The sequence below is a fragment of the Xyrauchen texanus genome, chromosome 50 (assembly GCF_025860055.1).
Source record: "Xyrauchen texanus isolate HMW12.3.18 chromosome 50, RBS_HiC_50CHRs, whole genome shotgun sequence".
Lineage (NCBI taxonomy): Eukaryota > Metazoa > Chordata > Actinopteri > Cypriniformes > Catostomidae > Xyrauchen > Xyrauchen texanus.
This window is the reverse complement of record NC_068325.1, coordinates 15,535,582-15,556,254: the sequence shown is the minus strand read 5'-3', so window position 1 is coordinate 15,556,254 and position 20,673 is coordinate 15,535,582. Positions and strand designations below refer to the sequence as shown.

General features: G+C 39.0%; 1 protein-coding gene across 5 annotated transcripts in view; it reads right to left on the bottom strand.

Moving 5' to 3' along the window:
* The window catches only part of LOC127641227 (dual specificity protein phosphatase CDC14AB-like), a 56,613-nt gene that overhangs the window by 22,318 nt on the left and 13,622 nt on the right, over positions 1 to 20,673 (bottom strand). For all 5 annotated transcript variants that reach the window (XM_052124057.1, XM_052124058.1, XM_052124056.1 and 2 more), the window contains 5 exons: positions 19,057 to 19,136; positions 9,721 to 9,787; positions 3,533 to 3,595; positions 3,064 to 3,151; positions 828 to 1,058 (listed from right to left, as the gene is read on the bottom strand). In XM_052124057.1, coding sequence (XP_051980017.1) covers positions 828 to 1,058; positions 3,064 to 3,151; positions 3,533 to 3,595; positions 9,721 to 9,787; positions 19,057 to 19,136 — 529 coding nt within the window. The remainder of the gene's footprint in view (positions 1 to 827; positions 1,059 to 3,063; positions 3,152 to 3,532; positions 3,596 to 9,720; positions 9,788 to 19,056; positions 19,137 to 20,673) is intronic.

Below are 20,673 nucleotides of genomic sequence, written 5' to 3'. Positions count from 1 at the left end.
CAACATTATTAGAAACACCATGATACTGATTAGTAGTCTTAGGGTGCTTTCACACTAGCACTTTTGGTGTGCACCCGGGGTCGCTTGAAAAAGTTGGTCTTGGGTATGGTATCATGTACAGAACTCGGTACAGTTCACTGCTGATATGAACGCAACCGTACCAAAATCGCAGAAGTGAACCGCTTGTGATGACGTCCAATTTGCGTCTTTGCAGGCTCACGATCGCAATTATTGTTGTATAATGCATTTCTCATACCTGCTTGTGTGCAAATACACTGACTTCAGAGAGTTGATCACATTCTTCTCATCTCTTGCAACGCATCCGTGGGCTCGCGGTATACAAACGCTTATGTTCATCACATCATTGCACATTCAATGCATCTGCGGCACAAACACAAGTGTTGTGCATGGGAAGTATACGTGACAAACTTTTCACTTAACACAGTGACGTCTTCTCCGGTTGTTACCTAGTTACAGTGGTAAACAGCTGCCACTTGTACGCACGTTGATGTAATCTGACCGCGGTTTCGGATCTGGGGGAAATTAACTCTGGTTCGGTCTAAGCAATCGAACTAAGTGTGAAAGCAACCTTAAAGGCTAACGTTTGCCTAATTGTATTCCTTAAAACATACCAATGTTTTCCTACTTAAGTCCATAAATAAGCTCTCCATTTATGAGCTTAATCTCCAAATGGTCAACATAAAAAAGGAAACATTGCCACTCTGACAACAATTGCCAACTCTATGTAAAGTAGGTCAAATGAGGCAATGGCGTCATTGTGTGGTGTAATTTCCATATTTTATATTTAAGTGTCTTTGTCATCTTACCCTTGCAGTGTATGGCCAGCGCCCCATCTGTGCTCTCGCAGATGTGCAAGAAGCGCCGGGTGATGACATCACTGGGCGTACTGCCGTCCACAAAGAACAGGTCGTAATGGTCAAATGCAGCATCAGTGAAACGCTTGGCATCATAGATCTTCTTGTTGAGGCGCACTATGGTAGTGACGTTGTGCTTACGGAAATATGGGAAGTAGGCTTCAGGTGCATGTAGAGGGTAACCTACAACCCCAAAGAGGAGGAAGACAAAGAGATCTTTACATAAACATCTATTTATATATGAAACAAAACTACTTATAAATTTGCTCTGATACACAATTTTGTCATGATAGATTATCTATAAATTAATGCATCTTTATTTCATACAATAAAAGTGGATGGTGAAGCTGTCATTATGCATAATGTCTCCTTAATAATGTCAGTCAGTCATATGGGTTTGGAACAATGATGGTGAGTAAATGAAAGAATATTTATATTTGGGTGAACTTTCCCTTTAAGCTAGTTTTGTATGTGTGAATCTGGGACATAGACCAGTCTTTACTAAAACAAGAGCTCCCTCTACTGTTACATAAGTGAATAATGCAAAACTACCAGTTTTCTCCAGTCTATTTGCCAACAAAGCTTTAGTTTTGCAAGGAATTCTAAAAGATTAGATGTGTGATCAATTCATTTCAAGCATTTAAGCACAAGCCTTTAGATCAAAATGCTTTTAAAGACCCAATGAAATCAGAATTCAAGTTTTCCTGCTTTTAGTCCATTATCTGAATATGCTAGTGTACTACTACTATTTTTTCCCTCCCAATTTGGAATGCCCAATTCCCACTACTTAGTAGGTCCTCGTGGTGGCGTGGTTACACACCTGAATCCGGGTGGCGGAGTCTCAGTTGCCTCTGCTTCTGAGACAGTCAATCTGTGCATCTTTTCACGTGGCTTGTTGTGAATGAAACCGCAGAGACTCACAGCATGTGGAGGCTTAAGCTACTTTCCACGCACAACTTACCACCCGCCCCACTGAGAGCGAGAACCACTAATCGCAACCACGAGGAAGTTACCCCATGTGACTCTACCCTCCCTATCAACCGGCCCAATTTGGTTGCTTAGGAGACTTGGCTGGAGTCACTCAGCACACTCTGGATTAGAACTCGCGACTCCAGGGGTGGTAATCAGCATCAATAATTGCTGAGCTACCCAGGCCCCTGCTAGTGTACTTATAAACATTGAAGTTCCTTTTCAGAAGATATACAATTTATAATCTGCAATCCCTCTCTTCTGGCTAAAAAGACTCATGACATCACAGAGGTTTTGAAACCTTGTTGAAACAAACGCTTACGAGAATGAGAACACATCCTCCCCCTACAACTGTTCAGGGTGTCTGGCTGTGTTCTAATCATGACTTCACAGGGCACTTCGAATGGAGCCCAATCTACGCTGTAGGGTCGTTTCCAATAAGAATCGCCTAAAAAGTAAGTTCCGACTGACCGTTGTCACCAATCAGCCATCTGAAGCTCTCACATAGGAGGAAAGTTGTGGAATAGGGCATAGGGATGATCACTTTTGAATGGGACGCACCAACGAGGGATCTGGACTCGTGGAAAATTACGAGTTTATTCATACTTTCGTGCAGCCAGAATTTTCTTGGGATGTAAAGATCGAGTTAGTGTTCTTTATTCTTTATGCTCAATGTATTGTTTCAAAACATGGATATTTTATGATCTTTTACGATCTTTTACTCGCTTGTTTCTCATTCATCTGCATATGACTTGCACAACAGCTCCAGCCTTGTTGTAAGCAAAGAGCGCATGATTAATGTTGTCAGTTAGAGCAATGTTTGGATCTCAAGTCTTTAGAAAAGCTGGCCGGAACTGAGATCGATTCTTAAGTTTCCCCAGTAAGCAGCTCTGACATGAGCAGCATGGAATGTATGTAGATGTATACTAAAGCCTATAGGCCATTTTTAAAAATGGGACGAGTTGTTCAACATGTCCTACCCCACTTCTGTTTCAGTAGGATATATGTCAAAAGACAACACCGATCTGTGCTCATCAAGGCACTTGAGCGCATGGATTTAAGATACGTGAAGAAACGTGCCCAAATGTTTGACTGGTAGTGTATGTGATGACAATTTTGGATATATTGCAACAATATCGCAAGGTTGGTTAGTTATGCCGTCAATTTAGCATGCAGCAAAAAGACATACAACTACAACGTTTTCAAGTTTCGGTCTTACCGTTCTCTACTTTACTTTTTGGATGAGGCCCGCTGAATGCAAGAAGTTTGCCAGGGACGATCCAGTTCAGATCTCCGTTCTCCACACGCTGTAGAGAAGGAATGAAGAAAATAAAGAAAGTAAAGCAAAAAAACTTTTAAACAACTATTAAACAAGGAAACGTTTGCATAATAGCAGACTATAAGTTTTAATAAATAATGTTGGTGTTCATTGTGTGATAATGACCAGTTGATTGTTCATAATCCCTTACATAACATAGGTGCACAATGCATAATCACCGTGACTCACAACGGTGTACAATTTAAATCAAATTGATCAACACTGTCATAAGGCTTGGTAGAATAAACTTGATTATGTAACAGGCTTGAGGAGCCATGAATGCAATTCTGGGTAAAGGATTGCCTCCTGGTGTGTCTAATGAGTGTGAATGTAACCCATTTCATAATGAGAGGGCACGGGGCATCATTACCTCATAATGCTCATACTCATTAACGTCGAACGTCTCCAAGTTCAAGAATCCGTGCTGAAGGGCCTGAAAGACAAAGTTAATAATATACAACATCAGTTTTACGTTATTGAAAACAAATCCTGCCAATCTGGAAGGGCGTTTAATGAGTAAACACTATAATAAGTGTTCAATGCATTTACACATAGGTTCAAATTATCGACTGATGAACCATACTGCAAGAAAAATAATAAACTGTCCAACACGTCCGTAAAGATTGGAGCAGTAAGATGATGTACAGTATAAACTGATAAGGGTCAAGGACCTCACTCAGGTAGTGAACTGACAGACTTGGAGTTGTATAGTTTTATTGATTTCTACAGCAACCACACACTCTCTGCAATGAACTACTGTTGCCTTTGGAGCGCTACAATCACCTTATGGCGGTTCGATTCCCGGCCCACACGACTCCACATGCTGAAGTGTCCTCAGGAAAGACACTGAACCCCAAGTTGCTCCCAATGACACTAGCACCTTGCATGGCAGCTCGGCCGTCATTGGTGTGTGAATGGATGAATGAGACACGCTTTGAATACAGCTAAGGTTAAAAAGGCGCTACATAACTGCAGACCATTATACCATTTATGTTTCTCTGTATTTGGATAGTAAGCCACATAATTTCTTCCACCATTCTCCAAAATGCATTCCTACTGACCTTACACTAGACATACACCTTTAAACAATCTGTCAGGAATTTAACTTCCCCTTTCCAGTTTGAAAAATACAGGAATACTTTTTCTTTTTCTTGCAAACTTTCTCACTGGTTATTCACACTAGAATGCCTACTTTCGTTGAACTTTTGTTAATTTTGAATGGCGAGTGAATCACAATTATAAAGCAGTATCAGCACACCTTGCGTTTGTTCCTCAAAGGTTTTCTGGTTCCTAAGAACCATCTTTGGGCAAGGGACATGGAAAGGTATATTGAGTGTTTCTCCAACTTGCAGAAATTTGATATACCAGGGAGTTGATTGACATCACTACTAGTCGAACTCGACTCAACTAATGGGCTCGACTAGTCGACTAATAAAAATCAGTAGTCATGCAACCCCTATTAATACAATACAGAACATGAGATGTGATGAAAATGACACTGTGGTGTAGGAATGGGTGATAAATCAATATAGATATTTATCAGAAAAGATTAATCCTCGATATCGATGATAACCTTTTGAGTAATTTTCGATACTTGGACTATGTTTCAGGTATTAAACCCTAGTGAGTCAAAAAAAAAAATATTTACTCGGATCCTTAGAGGACAAAAAAGTCAGCGTCAAAAACTGTCATAAAATTATTGGACTATCACAGCCTAGGATATGTCAGTGACTAGCAACAACACTGATTTTGATGCATAATTATAATTTTTTGAGCAGTGTCGGATAAAAAAAAACAAAGCAAAAGTCAGAAATCCGCTGAAGACAATAAAATTGGCAAAATGTTATTGAAAAGGTGATACACCTTATGGAAAATGAAATCTCAAACAGAGTATACTTTTGAACTTCAAATAAAAAGGTAGCACACAAGTTATGTTTACATTCATTCTTGAGGTCTAACAAACATTTGGAATACTTTCCTCCCACATTAACTGTATGAAATGTATGTCTTTATAAATATAGATATCGGACGATATGAAAAACAAAAAACCGTGATAATATTTTTGGCCATAGCACCCAGTCCTACTGTGGTGTGAATTTCTGACTTTTAGAAGAAATTACGTAAATCTCCTGTGAAAATGTTTCAACTGGGTTTTGCTTTCAAGAAGTTCACAGGGTTAAAAGTGCCTTAAGTTGAATAAACACCCAAATATAGGCCAAAAACAGGAGATATTTGGGAGATAAGTGTTGCCAAGATCCATGTAGATGTACAACAGATGGTCGTGTCCATTTACTCCGCTCTGTCAGATGTGTGTGTACCTGATACTGCAAGCAGACTTTCTTGCTCTCTCCCAGGCTGTGGTTATGTAACTGTTCTCTAGTCTGGTACTGGGCATGTTTAAATCGAATGAACCTGGCTTCCCATTTCTCCTACACTGCTGACTGGATGAGGAGCTTACAGCAGACATCCACTTCTGCGGTGTCAACGGACATTGTGGATGAGCTGCTCTTAATTACCACCATCATGGCCTAAATCTCCAGTCACCTCATTCCACCTTTGTGGTGGTAGCTGTACTGTAGTGTCTGGGAACCCACAGGATCCCCCGGGGGAATTTCAGAGAGAATGTTGTTAAAACAAAATTAGCGATTTTGACATTGTTCACATCTGATGTTTTTTGAGCATGTCATGAGAAGTTAAAAAGGACTTCAACTGCTAAAAACACATCTCGAAAAAAAATACAAGGTTCAATTCGCAGACCTGCATCTAGCTTTTTCTGACGCAAGGACGTGTACGATGTGAACGTACCATTGCGGTGTCGTAATTTCATAGACTTCAAATAAACTTGTTATTCTTAAGGTTTATAAATTTATTTACTGAATGTAGAATTTAAATGTAATGTTCAAATGGAACTCAAAACATGAAAATATATAGCTGCATTTATATTTTAGGAAGCGGGTCCCTCGCAAAAGGATGCATCATATATTTCCAGTTAAAACAATAAATAAATAATAATGACTTGGCCAAAGCTCTCGATTCTGTTTTGAATCTGCCATGATAATTGAAATGATACTGTCATCTAGTGTAGTATCACCTTCTACCATCTTTGATGTTGGCATACATCTTGTACCTCTAACGTCACAAATAAGCGACTTGGTTATCACTAACAAAATCTATTATATTTGAGAGATTTTTCTACTGGTAAATAAGACACAATACATACATACAATATTTCCAATAACTCTATTAAAGGCCACCAATAAGTCACTTTGCACCAAACAGGATGCAAAATAACAACCCTAAACTAGCTAATAATTAAAGGATTACTTTTTGTGGGATCCCAAATTTTAGACCATTAGGCTACCACACCTTACATTTACAAAAGTAATCTCTCATGTTATCAATAAGGACTTTAAATGTTCTTTGAAGGTTTTGCTAGAGGCAGAAAAGGGGATTTGATCATTAACAGGCTTCAGTGTTTGTGACACCATCAGAACCATTCACGCAGATTCAGTGTGTCACAGAATTAAGGAGCTGTTAAAACAGGCTGTTAATTAGGAGCCAGAGAATAATACATGCTCACAAACATCAATCTGAAAACAACCACTTCCATCCAAACAAACAATAATCATTTAAAAAACAGAATAATCGTTATGACATTATTACATAACACAGTATATACAGTATGAATTAGATATTCACATTTTTCTAACGAAATCGGTTTGATAATTTCGACCACCAAAATAAGTCTCGAAAAACAGCCTCCAAAATAGGCATTGCACCACTATACATTCATCATGCCGTCCAATTCTGAGCACAATACAAAAGAGGATGCCGCAGACCACAGTACTGGTGACACACCCTGCCAGGACACTTGGATCATCTCTTCAACATGCAAAATGTGCACTTGATGACAACTAAAATTTTGATAATCAAAAATTCTGATTATTAGAACGATTATTCGACTATTCGGTCAATTAATCAACAATTAATCATTAGCTCTTGTGCCTCAACTTAAAAGGTTGTACATGACTGGTGTACAACAACAACAAAAAAAAAAATCACTTAATACAGCTGCATTTCCAAGATAAGATACACACAGTGACACAAACAGTATATTATGATTTACTACATTGCAAGCCATCATGTTATAATCTAGCTGCAGCAAGCGGACGCGATGAGAGTAGTTTGAAACTCTCTTGCCGTTTTTCACACAACTCATAAGCGGCTCTAATTGCACAGCGAAAGGTTTGCTGTAAATTTGCTTATTTACAGAACTGCTTCCTTTTTTCTGAACCTAACTTTAAAAGATGCATTTAAGACACCGGGGTGGTGTTACCCTTTTAGACGCTCTGGCAGGTTCGTTTTGCGCAAACGGTTATTTCACACCAGGACAACTCTGCTTCTATATTTACTTATTTTGTATTTTTGTATTATAATTCCCCTCATAATTTGCGATTTACATCACCTTTAAAGCTGTTTGGAAAGTTTGTTGTGCGTCTGGACTGTTAGCTGCGATTTCTTCCTCTATTCATTCAGCTGCGAGTGGCAATGCTGCTCTCGCATGTCATCATTAGACTTTCAACTGATGTCATGTTGCATTAAATGAGATGAAATGACTATTCGACAACAAAAATATGTAAAGAACAATTTATTTTGACATTGTCGATAACGTCGACTAATCGTTTCAGCACTACTCTTCAACATCATTTGATTAATTACTGCTGAAATGATCGTTTGAAAATGTTCAAAATCAACTAATTTGACCACCTACTTTCATTTGGCGGTAATAGCGCGATGTAAACTGCGCAAGGCAAATTGTGAATTAAGCGCAATCTTTAATGATCCTAATTTACATAGAATGGAGGCTTGATTGCATGGAAAAGAATGACAATAACTTGATTTAAATATTGAAGACGCAGCACAATTTCAGTGCTGATTGTGCTCGCTAAACATGATAGCGGGTGGTTTGTGAATAAGACGCAGGTAGTTGCGCAACTGTTTAGCAAATCTGCGCCTTTATGTATTGTTTACATTATTATTAAAATTTTTACACAACCATGGATTTTGAAGTGAGAAACAAGCAATTTAAACTTAGACATAGCATATAACAAAGATGAAAATACATTTCCGACCATTTTTTCAGATTGCAAAACAACTTTGCATAAATACAAGGTCTTCATTAATGAAAAATAAATACAAATTAATATTCACAATATTTATAATATTACTGTATATTAGTACTATAATAAAAAAAAAAAAAGTCATTTTAGTGTAGTCAAAAGATTATTTTGTTATTATTGTCAAAAAGCAGAAATAAAATAATAACCGGTTCGTAATGCAAGTTATCGTATACTTGAAAACAATCTACTGCTATTGGTCATTAAAGAAACAACATTGGTTGAGGGTTTGTAAGGGAGGGATAAATATGATGTGGATAGATGTTGGTATTTTTCTTGAAGTGTGCTGATCTAAACGTCATTCCAAAGAGTTTAAAGTGTATTTTAGGAATGTACTCAAGATTGCACACTTGCTGCGCTGAACAGGTCTTTCCAGCATGCCACAATGCAGCCACATCGATACCAGTACACACGCCAGCAGGTTGCTGAGAAACTGGCAAACAGAGATACGCATTATAACCTCCCTCACGTGAGCACTGTTTACCTGCCAGCTAGTTTGATAACTTGGACTGAAGAATTTGAATAGTTACTAGGCTCAGCGATATCACTTTTTATCTCCAAACCGATTCCAATAACTGAACTCTCAGTATTGGCCGATATAGATCCCGATCCGATAACAGGGTTGTTGTTTTTTTTTTCTTTCTTAATTAGTAAGATTAAGTAATTTCTTAATTTTTTCTTATAGATTGTGTCAAATTTATTCATGTTTTGTGAATTGGTTCAACCAAATCATTAAATAATTAATTCAGAAGAAAAAATAATTCAAATATTTGACCACTAACACACACTAAAATGTTATATTTTCTTATAATACATGCTAATGTAGACTGCAGTTGATTTATATAGACCATGATAAATTCACCGACTTGCTTTCACCATTTGCATGATGCAACGACATCTGGATTTTGGCAGATATCGATATCCAATAGATATTTTTAAGTTATGGCTTATAATCGATAAGATGGCTGATATTTTTCATCTGTACAATATCCACAATAAAGCTCCAATCTAGAACTTTTCAATTGAAATTGAAGCCAATTTCAATGTCTAATATTTTAAATCTATACAGTGCCCACAATACAGCTCAAATCTAGAATTCAAAAACTGAAATTTTGGTAGAAATTGACATCTGATACTTATTTTTATGTAATGGCTGATAATCAATATGAAGGTCAATATTTGCATCTATACAGTGCCCAAAATAAAGCTCCAATCTCAAATTTTACACCAAAAAAAAAATAACAAAGTTTGAATAATACAAAAATTATAATATTGGCCAATATAGACCAGCAAAGTGTGCATACTGACAATTAACCCATCTGTGCTGCTACACGACTTTGTACTGCATAGACAAAGGGATTCAATTTAGTGCACATCTCACCTTCCTAATGCCTTGCAAACAATCGAGAACCGTCAGGTTGTATGTGCAATTCCCAAATGAAGCATCCCTGAAAAACAAATGAGAAGACATATTAAAAAGATGTAGGTATAGTAACACTAGAAGAAGAAAAACAACAAAACACCATCCTCCAATTAAGCCACAGGTCTCAGGCCTGTACCCAATACTATAAAGTTCTGCTATGCCTAAAGTAACAACAACAAAGGCTGATTTTGTACCATGGCTCTCAGGTGGCCAGCTTTCATCCAGAACAAACCATTACCTGGCCAAGAATACAAGCAACTGGGTCAGGCCCTTTGTGTTTGCATGCGGGAGTGAAGGAAGAGTGACAGAAGACCAAACAACACAAAGAAAGAAAACCTTACGTTTGTCGAGGGAGCACATGTGGGTGTACACTGGACTGATGGGTTACATCTAAAGGGTCAAGGCGGAATTATATGTCACAGACATGATTTGACCACCATTACAAGCAAGTTAAATTCAGGTTTATTTGTGTACCCGAAATGATGTAGTGGGGTCAATGGATACATTATCGCTAGAATGCTTCAGAAACTAAAAGAAATTCCACCCTTGTCTAGCGCATGTCAAGGAACAAATTCCTTTGTGCCAGCTTGAAGTTTTGCATTATGCTTGTGCTTAACTGGCTGTTTATGATGCAGGCTGGATTGTATAAAAAGTGGGCCAGTGTTCTACTGGGATCTTTTTGTCAGTCTCTCGTGCGCCTCAATGGAAGGTACAAGACTCTTGTTCATCCATATCAACAACACGTATTCACACAAGCATTTCCAACACCCACAGGAGGGCATGGAGGTGTTGTGTATTGGCACACTGCTTTAAGTTAAAGTTTCTTTAAAACGGATGTGTGTAGCCTAATTTGATAAAAACATAAATTCAAACTTGGTGTGCAGAGACAACTTTAGGTAAACCATCTGTACGTTGATTTCCCCAAAAAGTGTAAACACTCGTAGTACGTTGTACAATATGTTTGCATGTGCAGTTATAATTAAGCTACAGTACATTTTTGCATAGTTAAAAGGTGCAGTCATTAACGTTCGTCTATGTCATCTTGGACTTACAGTGACACCTAGTGGCTTGGATGCAGCAAAATTTAAAATCAATAGTTTTCACTACAAAATTTAAAATCAATAGTTTTCACTACAAAATTTAAAATCAATAGTTTTCACTACATTTTGTAGAAATGTAGTATTCACAGCCAGCCATGATTACATCAATCAATGAGTGAAAGTGTCAAATAACAGGGCGGTTACTCAGATTAAATGAGTACTATTCAACTGGTCTTTTGATTATAAAATGGTAGCCCCCATGTGTGGACCCTCTCCATGTAGAACAGAACAGCTTTTATAAGGTTAATGATATGACTGGAGTCTTCATTTTAATGTGAGTGTTCATGATTTCCTACATATATTGCAAAATTCAATTAATGTCTTTAGGAGTTCAACATTTTTTTAATGGAGGAAAAAATATTATCCAATTAACTTTGTCAAATTCTGCAAATATCTCCTCACAGTCTGCTAGCTGTCCACACTGTGGGCTGAAAAAAAAAATCTGGTATTTATACACAGCCCTGGCTCTGTAAATGGGGCAAAAGCAAAGTGGATCGGATCAATCCACACAACACTACTCCAGCCAATCTGCAACATGGGGTGGTGCTTGCGCGTGCACAGGATGGGGGGTGGGGGCAGAGTGAGAGGGAAATTAATTAGAAGAACAAGGGCAAATCTGGCTGATGCACACTTTCTAAACTCCAAGGACAAATGGCTTAGAAACGGACCAAGAGGAAAAAGTCAAATGAATATAAATTAAAAAAAGTAGGATCAACATCGGCGAGGCTTTTCAGTGGTGGAGAGACCTCCGAGAGGTAAAAGGCTTGAAGATGGAAGCAGAAATTGCTCTATTTCTTCTAGATAGGTGGGTAACATACATTTTATATGATGTTGTTGTGATGTTAGATTAAGTAGCAGGAGAGTTGTGAGTGTCTGGAGCTGGGGTGCGTAAAACCATCTCGAGTGCATGGATTTGGGGGGGGCGGAGCTTCCAAAGGAGCACTGAAGGGAGGGGGTGTGTTTGTTTTGGCAGTTGAATTCGAATATCAACAGTGTTTCTCAGGAATCACTTAATGCACCTGTCGGTTGCGGTTTAAAACTATTAACCACTACAACAATGAATAAACAAGCACCCTTGCATCACTTCGATGACAAAGTCAAAAGAGTGGCTAAGTTTCCATTGGTGCTTTGTTGAGGAATTCTTCTTTTGTTCACTCAATTGTCAGTTCCATATACCGACAGCAGGATTTAAGAGATCTTTGAAGTAACAGTTGGAGTCTTTCCTACTGGTGAGATACTCATTAATCTTCATTCAGGCAGCAGTGAGAAATGTTGAGCCAATCGATTCAGCTGCGGAAACACAGAGGCTCACCAGAAACAATTATAGACCAACATCCTCTGGGTTACGTAATGTCTCACCTCCGTTTTTGGAGGCCAGCAGCTATGAAAACAGCCCCATTTTGTCCATTTCTAATTTATCAATGTGTGTTTAGTAGATGTTTTTTATTCAAAAGTAACTTGCAGTACACTTATTGCAGGGGCAGTCCTCAATTGAGTAATTCAAGGTCAAGTGTAGTTCCTACATTGTCCCTTATGTGGTTCAAACCTACAACCTTTTTGTTTTCAGCCAAGAACTTTTAACCAAAGAGAGAAGAAAGAATGTCCTATGGGTAAATGATGACAATTCTTATTTTTGGTGAACTATCCCTTTAACAAAGATTTATGCTGGTTAAAGATCTCCACCTAAACAACTGACTAAATAATTAAGTGTCTCCAACTAAGAAGGTATTAGAGAGGGCTGGTCACAGCATTCGCGTATAAAACATTTTCTTAATTGTCAAAGGCTTGGTTTAAAAGGCTGCGTGTGAAGAGGGGGAGGGCGTGGCCAGGCCATGAGGACACGTGTATCTCTCACTCTGGTATCTCCTTATCTCTCTCTCTTGCTGATTCGGGCAACTCGGCACCAAGTGTGCATTCTCACAGCCCGGCCACGCCCTCCTCGTCACACTGCGGTAAGCAGAGTTGTTAAGCACTGGGTGTGTCCCGGGCGAACACTGAAGAGGAGCAAAGCAAAACAAGCTTTCGGATGCCAAAACCACACGTTAGTACCGTTATGTAACCACCACCACAGAACTGATTTGTTTGGCAGATACAGATTTAGGGCCAGGGCAATGGCTTCTGTAATCATAAAGGGTCAAAGATCTTCAGAGATTTAGTGGGCTGGGTGACTTCATGATTCAAATATGATTTAATAAGTCTAAAAGCCTTTTGGGTGCACTACTACTTGGCAAGACTAATGCGGCTTAGCAGACCTAAAGCCTATATGATAAAATGACAGGGAAACTAAAGCCTCAAAGCCCATGGGAGGAATTGCACTTGGGTTCCCTTATTCGACCTCAGCACTAGTGGAAAAACAGATAGGAGATAATTGTACACAAGGCCTTGATGACGTATGTGCCAATGATCGAATGGGAAAAGAATACATGAGTTCACTGGACAAAATTTGGCATGCAGTAGTGAAACTAGACAGAAAAACAGTAAAGCCCATCTCAGAAATGAAACCCATCCTTGCTCATATGGGACTGAGTGTGGAGCTCCTCAGTGAGGCACAAAGAACTATAAAAAAAAAAAACAACAACGCAATCTAAAGGTATTGCGATACTTTACCTCACAATACTGAGCACTTTTAATGCACAATCTTACGCAAATAATGCTTAATGGGCTAACAATGAGAAAAGTCAAGTAAATGCCTTAAATGGTCACTTTATCAAGGTAAAGTCATAGCAGTGTAAGCACAAACTGATCGGCACATGTAGATTTTGGCCCATTACTCCAATTCCGTGTACATGTAAACACCATAATCTGCATTCTTACCTGCTTGTTCAACATGCTCAAATGGCGTGCACATTCCGGTGTACAATCTGACGTCAAAATCATAGAAAAACCTGATAATTTCAATTCTCACGAAAATGCAGTTTTCTTGCATTGTCACAATTTTTGAATAAGTTTATTTTTGGTAGTTATCAAGGTATTGGTGTGTATGTAAATTGACTTATTATACTGATGTTCTAACACCAAGAAACAATATTAGTAACCTTTTTAACATTAATATTTTTGGGAGAAAAGTGTGGGTGTTTCAATTTTAAGGATGTCCATACTGATCGTCTTTAAGCCCAAAGTATACTTCGGTCTGAAGGACACTTGATGCAAATTTTGTCATTAGCAAATTTTGTCAACGAGCGCAGCCTGATTTTCTAAACGAATGTCTTTGAACCCACAGAATGCGCATGCACCTGGAATTATTTGCACCAATTAGTGGGTTCACAAGGTGGCAACACTCGCATTTGAGCCATTGCGTTCATGAAGAAGCGCTAGAAGAAGATGTAACAGGAGATGAATCTGGAAACCACAATAGTGAATGTGTAAGGAGGTCAGGAAATACCTGCATTAGTATAACTCGAGTCTGAAGGAATATAAAAGACATCTTTATGTGTCTAAAAGTCTAGTAGAAATAGCCCAGTCTCTTATAGCAGTCGTAGCGTGCATGCTCCATGCCTGTGTATGCGAGCACAGTCAAATTAAGTATACATTAATTTGCTTGTGTTCGACTGTACGCAGACGCCAAGCGTTTGAATCAAACCCGAAGTATACGTTGGGCTTTACAACTATACTGCATAAGAGATTCATGAGTTGCAAGCTATCCCCTTACACAACTTCTAAGGCTCTATCATGAAGTACATATGGAAGTCCAGCCCTTTTGCACAAAAACAAAAGTAACGTGTAAGTGAAAGATCACAATATATCAGTTTTGAGTAGCAACACACGAAGAATCACAATATTATCATAACATTATCATTATCAAAACTCAAGTATCAATACAATATCATATTGCCAAGTCCTTGCTGATACCATCCCTTCTCTGTACACACTGACAGCAAGGTCGATTTACAGGGATGGAAATAAAACTGTTCCGAGATCTGCCCTTTCAGGGAATAGCAGGACATGTCAATCATGTCCTCTGAAAGACTGCCAGTGCTTTCCTCTTGGGATTGCCAAATATTTTGGGCAGACAGAGAAAGATTCTTCCCCATTCTTACATAAGAGGTCAGCAAGGCCTGAATCTTCCACCACAGATTAAAGCTCTTCATCCAGGACACTAGAGCATCGTCAAACTTCTGTCGAGTAATGAAACCATACCAGTTCACTTGAATGGAAATTTCACTGCTATCAAACCATCTGATCTTTCAGGTTACTAGCATGTAGTCCAAAAAATATATATTGCTTGAAGACAAGTTCTAGTCATGTTGTGCATTCCATTATTGGGTGGAAACTTGTTGGTTATGGATGTTTCTATGTGTGGGGAAAATGCTCTGCTCTTCGACCTAGAAGCAGACGATGTGGCCAGATGGATCAAAACATAATTTTTTTTTACCATTTTACCTGAATGTGGGCCCACCCTGACACAATTGAGATTTGTTCAGGACAGAAGTGGAACAGCCAAGGTAAGGTCGATGGTATAAAAGTGTAATTTTTGGTAAACAATCAATTCCTTAAAGCTTCTCTAAAACATTTATTTGTAACAGCTTCCTTTAGTGACAAACTTAAACATGAGTCATTCTCACACAGAGCTTTTTTTATCGGATGGCATGGCTCATTCATGCCTTCCCATAAACAACACAACTCTATTTACTTTTGGAATTAACCAATTGCGGAGGATTACATAACTGCATTGCCCTGTTTGTCTCTACAAGTGCCATGGCTACAGCTGCCAAGTGGGGGGAGCACTTACAAAGCGCTTTTCTTTCTGCGCGCAGCTACCCCATCATTAACAACGGCATCTTTGTGGAGAAACAAGGGCCCAATTAACCTTCAAGATGGATGGGATGGCAAACAGAGTGGGCGAAGAGCCATAAGAGGCATGACTAGAAAACGTACCGCAGGACTTCGTACACAATGAATGGTTTCACCAGCTGTTTACTTCAGGAAAGATGCATGAGCTTTGGTTGTTTATTAAAGGGATAGCTCACCCACAAATAACAATTTACTCAACCATGTCTTTCCAAACCCATATAACTGTTTCCGTGAAACACAAAAAGAGTTATTGAGCAGAATAAGCAGATCTTTTTCTATACCAATAAAGTGGATGGGGACCAGGGGCTGTCAAGCACCAGAAATGATTATTTTTTTAATAAGCTGATTTTTGATAGTAATCAGCTTTGCTTGTAAACCTACTCAATGAATAGAATGTCCAAGGGTATTTTGGTCTTTTGTAAAAAGTACGGCTCTGAAAAAACAAATAAGCAGCTCCCTGTTAACACTGACTGATGCATCCAAACAGTTTAAAGGGCAGAGCTAATCTACTGTATACCACAAGCACTTAAATTAAGCACATTACAGAATTTGCATATGCCCATCAGTGAATGCACGGATATATGACCCGTTCATTAATTTATAAGACCTCGGCTAAAAGCAGTGTTGGACTGGAAATCCAAAAACATGGAATCAGAAAATGAAGGCCTCTTCACTGTCCATTGTATATGGCTTATGAATCTAGCTCCATTCCTCAGCCAAAGCCAGTCCACTTTAACAATGAACATTTAAATTTGAGGGGGCCACCAGTCACTCCATCATTCTTCATCTCCTACGTCCCAAGTGCATGCACACCAGAATCTGTAGCTATGTGCTTGGCCAAGCTGAACTTTTAGTACTTGTGTTTCTGGATCAGTGAATGGGGAGGACAGAGTTGAGGGGTCAAGTCACATGTGGTAGGGACACACAGCCATAAGGCTCAACTCATCCAGAATACTAACTACATGGTAATGAAATACTCCATGTTGGTAATGAAAGGAGGTACAAAGCTTTATGAGATGCCACTAATATCTCCATGGGAATTTCTAGTCATTTTGAGAAACAGCAGGGGAGCGTGGGTCTTTGAGCTGTGGGTGAGCTGGGTTGCTGGGGAACAGAACAACAGTCACACTGACATAATTTCACACAGTCTTACTATGATTCTGTTTTTCCGGTCATGCTGTGGATGAGTCTGGACACACTTCCATTAATCTTCATAAGATCCATTATATGACTGAAGCTTGAAAATGATGTCCTTATTAAGGCCATAAGCAAATTTACAAAAGAACGCCTAGGCAGAATTGAGTTGCATGGCCAACACACTGCCAACTCACAGTCTTTTTGAACATGCTTTACGTGCATTCATGCGCTACTGTGGCAGCAAAAAACCTAAAGGTGGCTTTAGTACTCAAAGCGGCGATAGTGTTACCTTCAAAAGTGTTTGCCATTTAACTGTACATGTTGTTGATCAGGTAAGTAAAAAAACACTCACAGAGTACTTTATTAGGAACACTATGGTCCTAATAAAGTGCCTGACATGGTCTTCTACTGTTGTAGCCCATCCACCTCAAGGTTCGATGTGTTGTGCATTCTTAGATGCTATTCTGCTCACTATAATTGTAGAGAGTGGTTATCAAATTTACAGTAGCCTTTCTGTCAGCTCAAACCAGTCTGGCCATTCTCCGTTGACCTCACAAATTTAACAAGGCGTTTCCGTCCGCAGAACTGCCGCTTACTGAATGTTTTTTGCTTTTGGAACCACTCTGAGTAAACTCTAGAGACTGTTGTGCATGAAAATCCAGGATATCAACGGTTACAGAAATACTCAAACCAGACAGTATGGCACCAACAATCACGCCACGATCTAAATCACTTTAAAATTAACTGAAGCTCCTGAAACATATCTGCTTGATTTTATGCATTGCACTGCTGCTACATGATTGGCTGATAAGATAATCACATGAATAAGTAGGTGTACCGGTCAGTGAGTGTATATTGACTTACTTCCTTAGCAATATTCTCCTAATACTATTGATGCACCATGACAGTAGTTGGCTGGAAAGAGAAAATTCACCATAGAAGCAGAAACCATGGTATTTGAAGGAATACTTTGGAACACTTTGTGAACGGTAGAGACCGATAATTGATTTGAATTAAGACTATTTTGCCTTTCTCAAATTACACATGGCAACCCTCCCCATTATCCTTATGTTATCACAATTGTGCTGTTTGGCAACACACCAATTAGGCTAAACAAAAGCCACTTGGTTCAAAACCAACACTGGCGACTTCTAATAAAACAGCTTTTACACTCACTTTTATAATGCCAACAAGAATACCCATTCACTAAATGAAATCTTCACTTTGCCCCATTCACAAATCAGAGCAGGCTACAACTACACATCAGCTGCTCTAAGTCCAGAACTTGCTACAAGCTGATTTTCCTGCTCTACAAATGTTAGCTTTGCAAGGGCACTTGGCCTTAAATATGGCACACAGCATAAAAGGTTTATCACTGTATCCTTTGCGACAATTTGGAACAGAGTTCCAAATACAGTTTAACAGGCTTGGGATTACATCAGTGCGCTGACCCAGCTGTACTTTGTAATCCCAAATTAAAGTGCTGAGATGCCGATTGGTAGAAGTAGGATATCTAACTAGGGCTCAACGATATGGATGGCCTGGGCCAGTGTGAGAGATTTACTAATAATGAAATAACATATGACAATTTATTTACGTCCGTCCTTCAAATATTCAGAAATTTGGACAGAGCTGAATTCTCCAGTTTGACCAAGCAAAAACCTGCTGTAGCTTCATTATAACTGTGCATGTAAATGTACCGACTGTTGAGCCCTGCTAAACCTGCAGCAATTTTGAGCATTACGATACAGATGCGAGACGATTGTTGACACCAGGATTGAATATATTCACGGCTTGAAAAAAAATAGGCTTGCATTTTTCCCATTTCCTGGTTTATTTAGCTGGCAAATGTAGTGCAATTGCATTACAAAACCCTCTGAGCCAAAACAGTAGACGATATTTCATACTGTGCTAAATCTGATTTCAGCGAAGCGTGTAGCAAGCGAGGCAGAGAGAGGTAAGTGGGAGAAATGAGGCAAAATATACTGTATTCTAGCCAAGTTATAATTTTATTTTTTTTAAAAAGAACAGCTCGTTGGCATAGCGTAACCCAATTATGCTTTTTGTGAGTCAAAAAAGAGAGAGATGGAAAAAATAATGCAGCTGGAGTATTAATGTGTGTGTGTGTGTAGGAATTATTTCAGGTTCATCATGGAATAAGGTGGTGGTTATTATTCCACTTTAAATATCAATGCTCGTCACAACCCAGCTCAGATGGCTGACACAAACAGGGCAGGAGAACTACACTTGAATGAAGGCATCTTACCTGAAGGGGAGATATGAGGCATTGGAGCCAGAGATAAGGGCTCTGTAGGCTTCCTCTGGTGTTTTCTTTAGGTAAATTACCTGAGGAAGAAACAAGAGAGATGGGAAATTATATAAGTTAACAACCAAAGCAGTACCCAGCATTGAGCTGGAAGAAGAATATTTTACCAAGTAAAGAAACAAAGACAATATAAAACTACATTCACGACCAACTGTACTTCTGTAATCTATATATAATGCACTTAAGTGAAACATTCATTGAGTATGTATTAAGGAAGTGCATAGAGTCTATTTTGATTTATACATATAGACTAACACTTTTCCTCTTATCATTAGGAAGGAAGAATCATTTTAGCTAAATGAAAAATGAAAATGGGAAATCTGTATCGACACCCAGCCCTAGCATTTGCTGTCTCGCGATATATAAATATCCAGGTGTGCGGCTTGTGCATATTTATCAGTGGGCAGGGCTTCGCGTGAGATTAGATTTAAAGAGACATGCACAGGTTTTTCCAGATTTGAAAGTTTCAAATAAATTCAGCAAATTTTATGAAATCCATCTTGCGTTTGGCAATTCATAAAGACTAAAGATGCTTCTCATATGCATCCGTTTCATATGCGAGTGTCGCACGTGCTCCCAAGTGTTGTGCGTGGATGTCGCAGAGAATAGCGAAGCCTCCACACGTCCTATGTCTCTGTGGTAACGTGCTCAACAAGTCACGTGATAAGACGCGCGGATTCATCCTCCACCATCCGGATTGAGGCGAGTCAATACACCACCATGAAGACTTAGAGCGCATTGGGAATCGGGTATCCAAATTAGAAGTGCCAAAAAGAGTTCTCCTCTAGAAAGTTTCTAAGGTAACATATGGGGCTTTTCCACTGTACGGAACAATTCGACTTGATTTTTGGGGGTTTTCCACTGTGGATAATACCTGGTACCTTTTTTAGTACAACCTCGGTCGAGGTTCCAAGCGAGCCGACACTACATGTGATGTCAAAACCCTGCAGATCACTGATTGGTCAGAGAGAATCGTCACTAGATTTGTGACACGGTACATCAACCCGCTAGTTTTAAAGCAACAGCAGTATCATTTGTTCACGTGAATTTTGAATTGTAAAAATAAATGGCTGAGCACAAAACCATGCTGTGGTCAATAAGGTGTAGACGTTCCTCTCGTTAGTAGCCATGGGGAGGATCCAACGAGAGCTGGATGAGGGCGACAACTATTTATGACGATCAGCCTATAATTCCACCCATGTTGAGGCTGCACTAAACTGCAGTGGAAAAGCAAGCTCAGAAATGTAAAGTGAGTCGAGTCGAACAGAAACGTGCAATGGAAAAGTGCCATTAGTAACAGGGACTGTAGGTGGCAAAGGGCCTATTATAAAAAAGGAAGTCGTTTTCATTTATAAAGTATTTAATTAACTGACTGGATTAGCCAAAAATATGGTTACAATATGGTTTTATATAGAAGCAATTTTTATTGATTTTCCAGAAATAAACTTTAGTATAATGATATAAGATTTTGGTCATATCGCACATCCCTAGTTTCCAATATACAATTGTGTATCCAAAAGTTCTCTCTTGTAGCTGGGCAACTTTCTGTGAATCTGT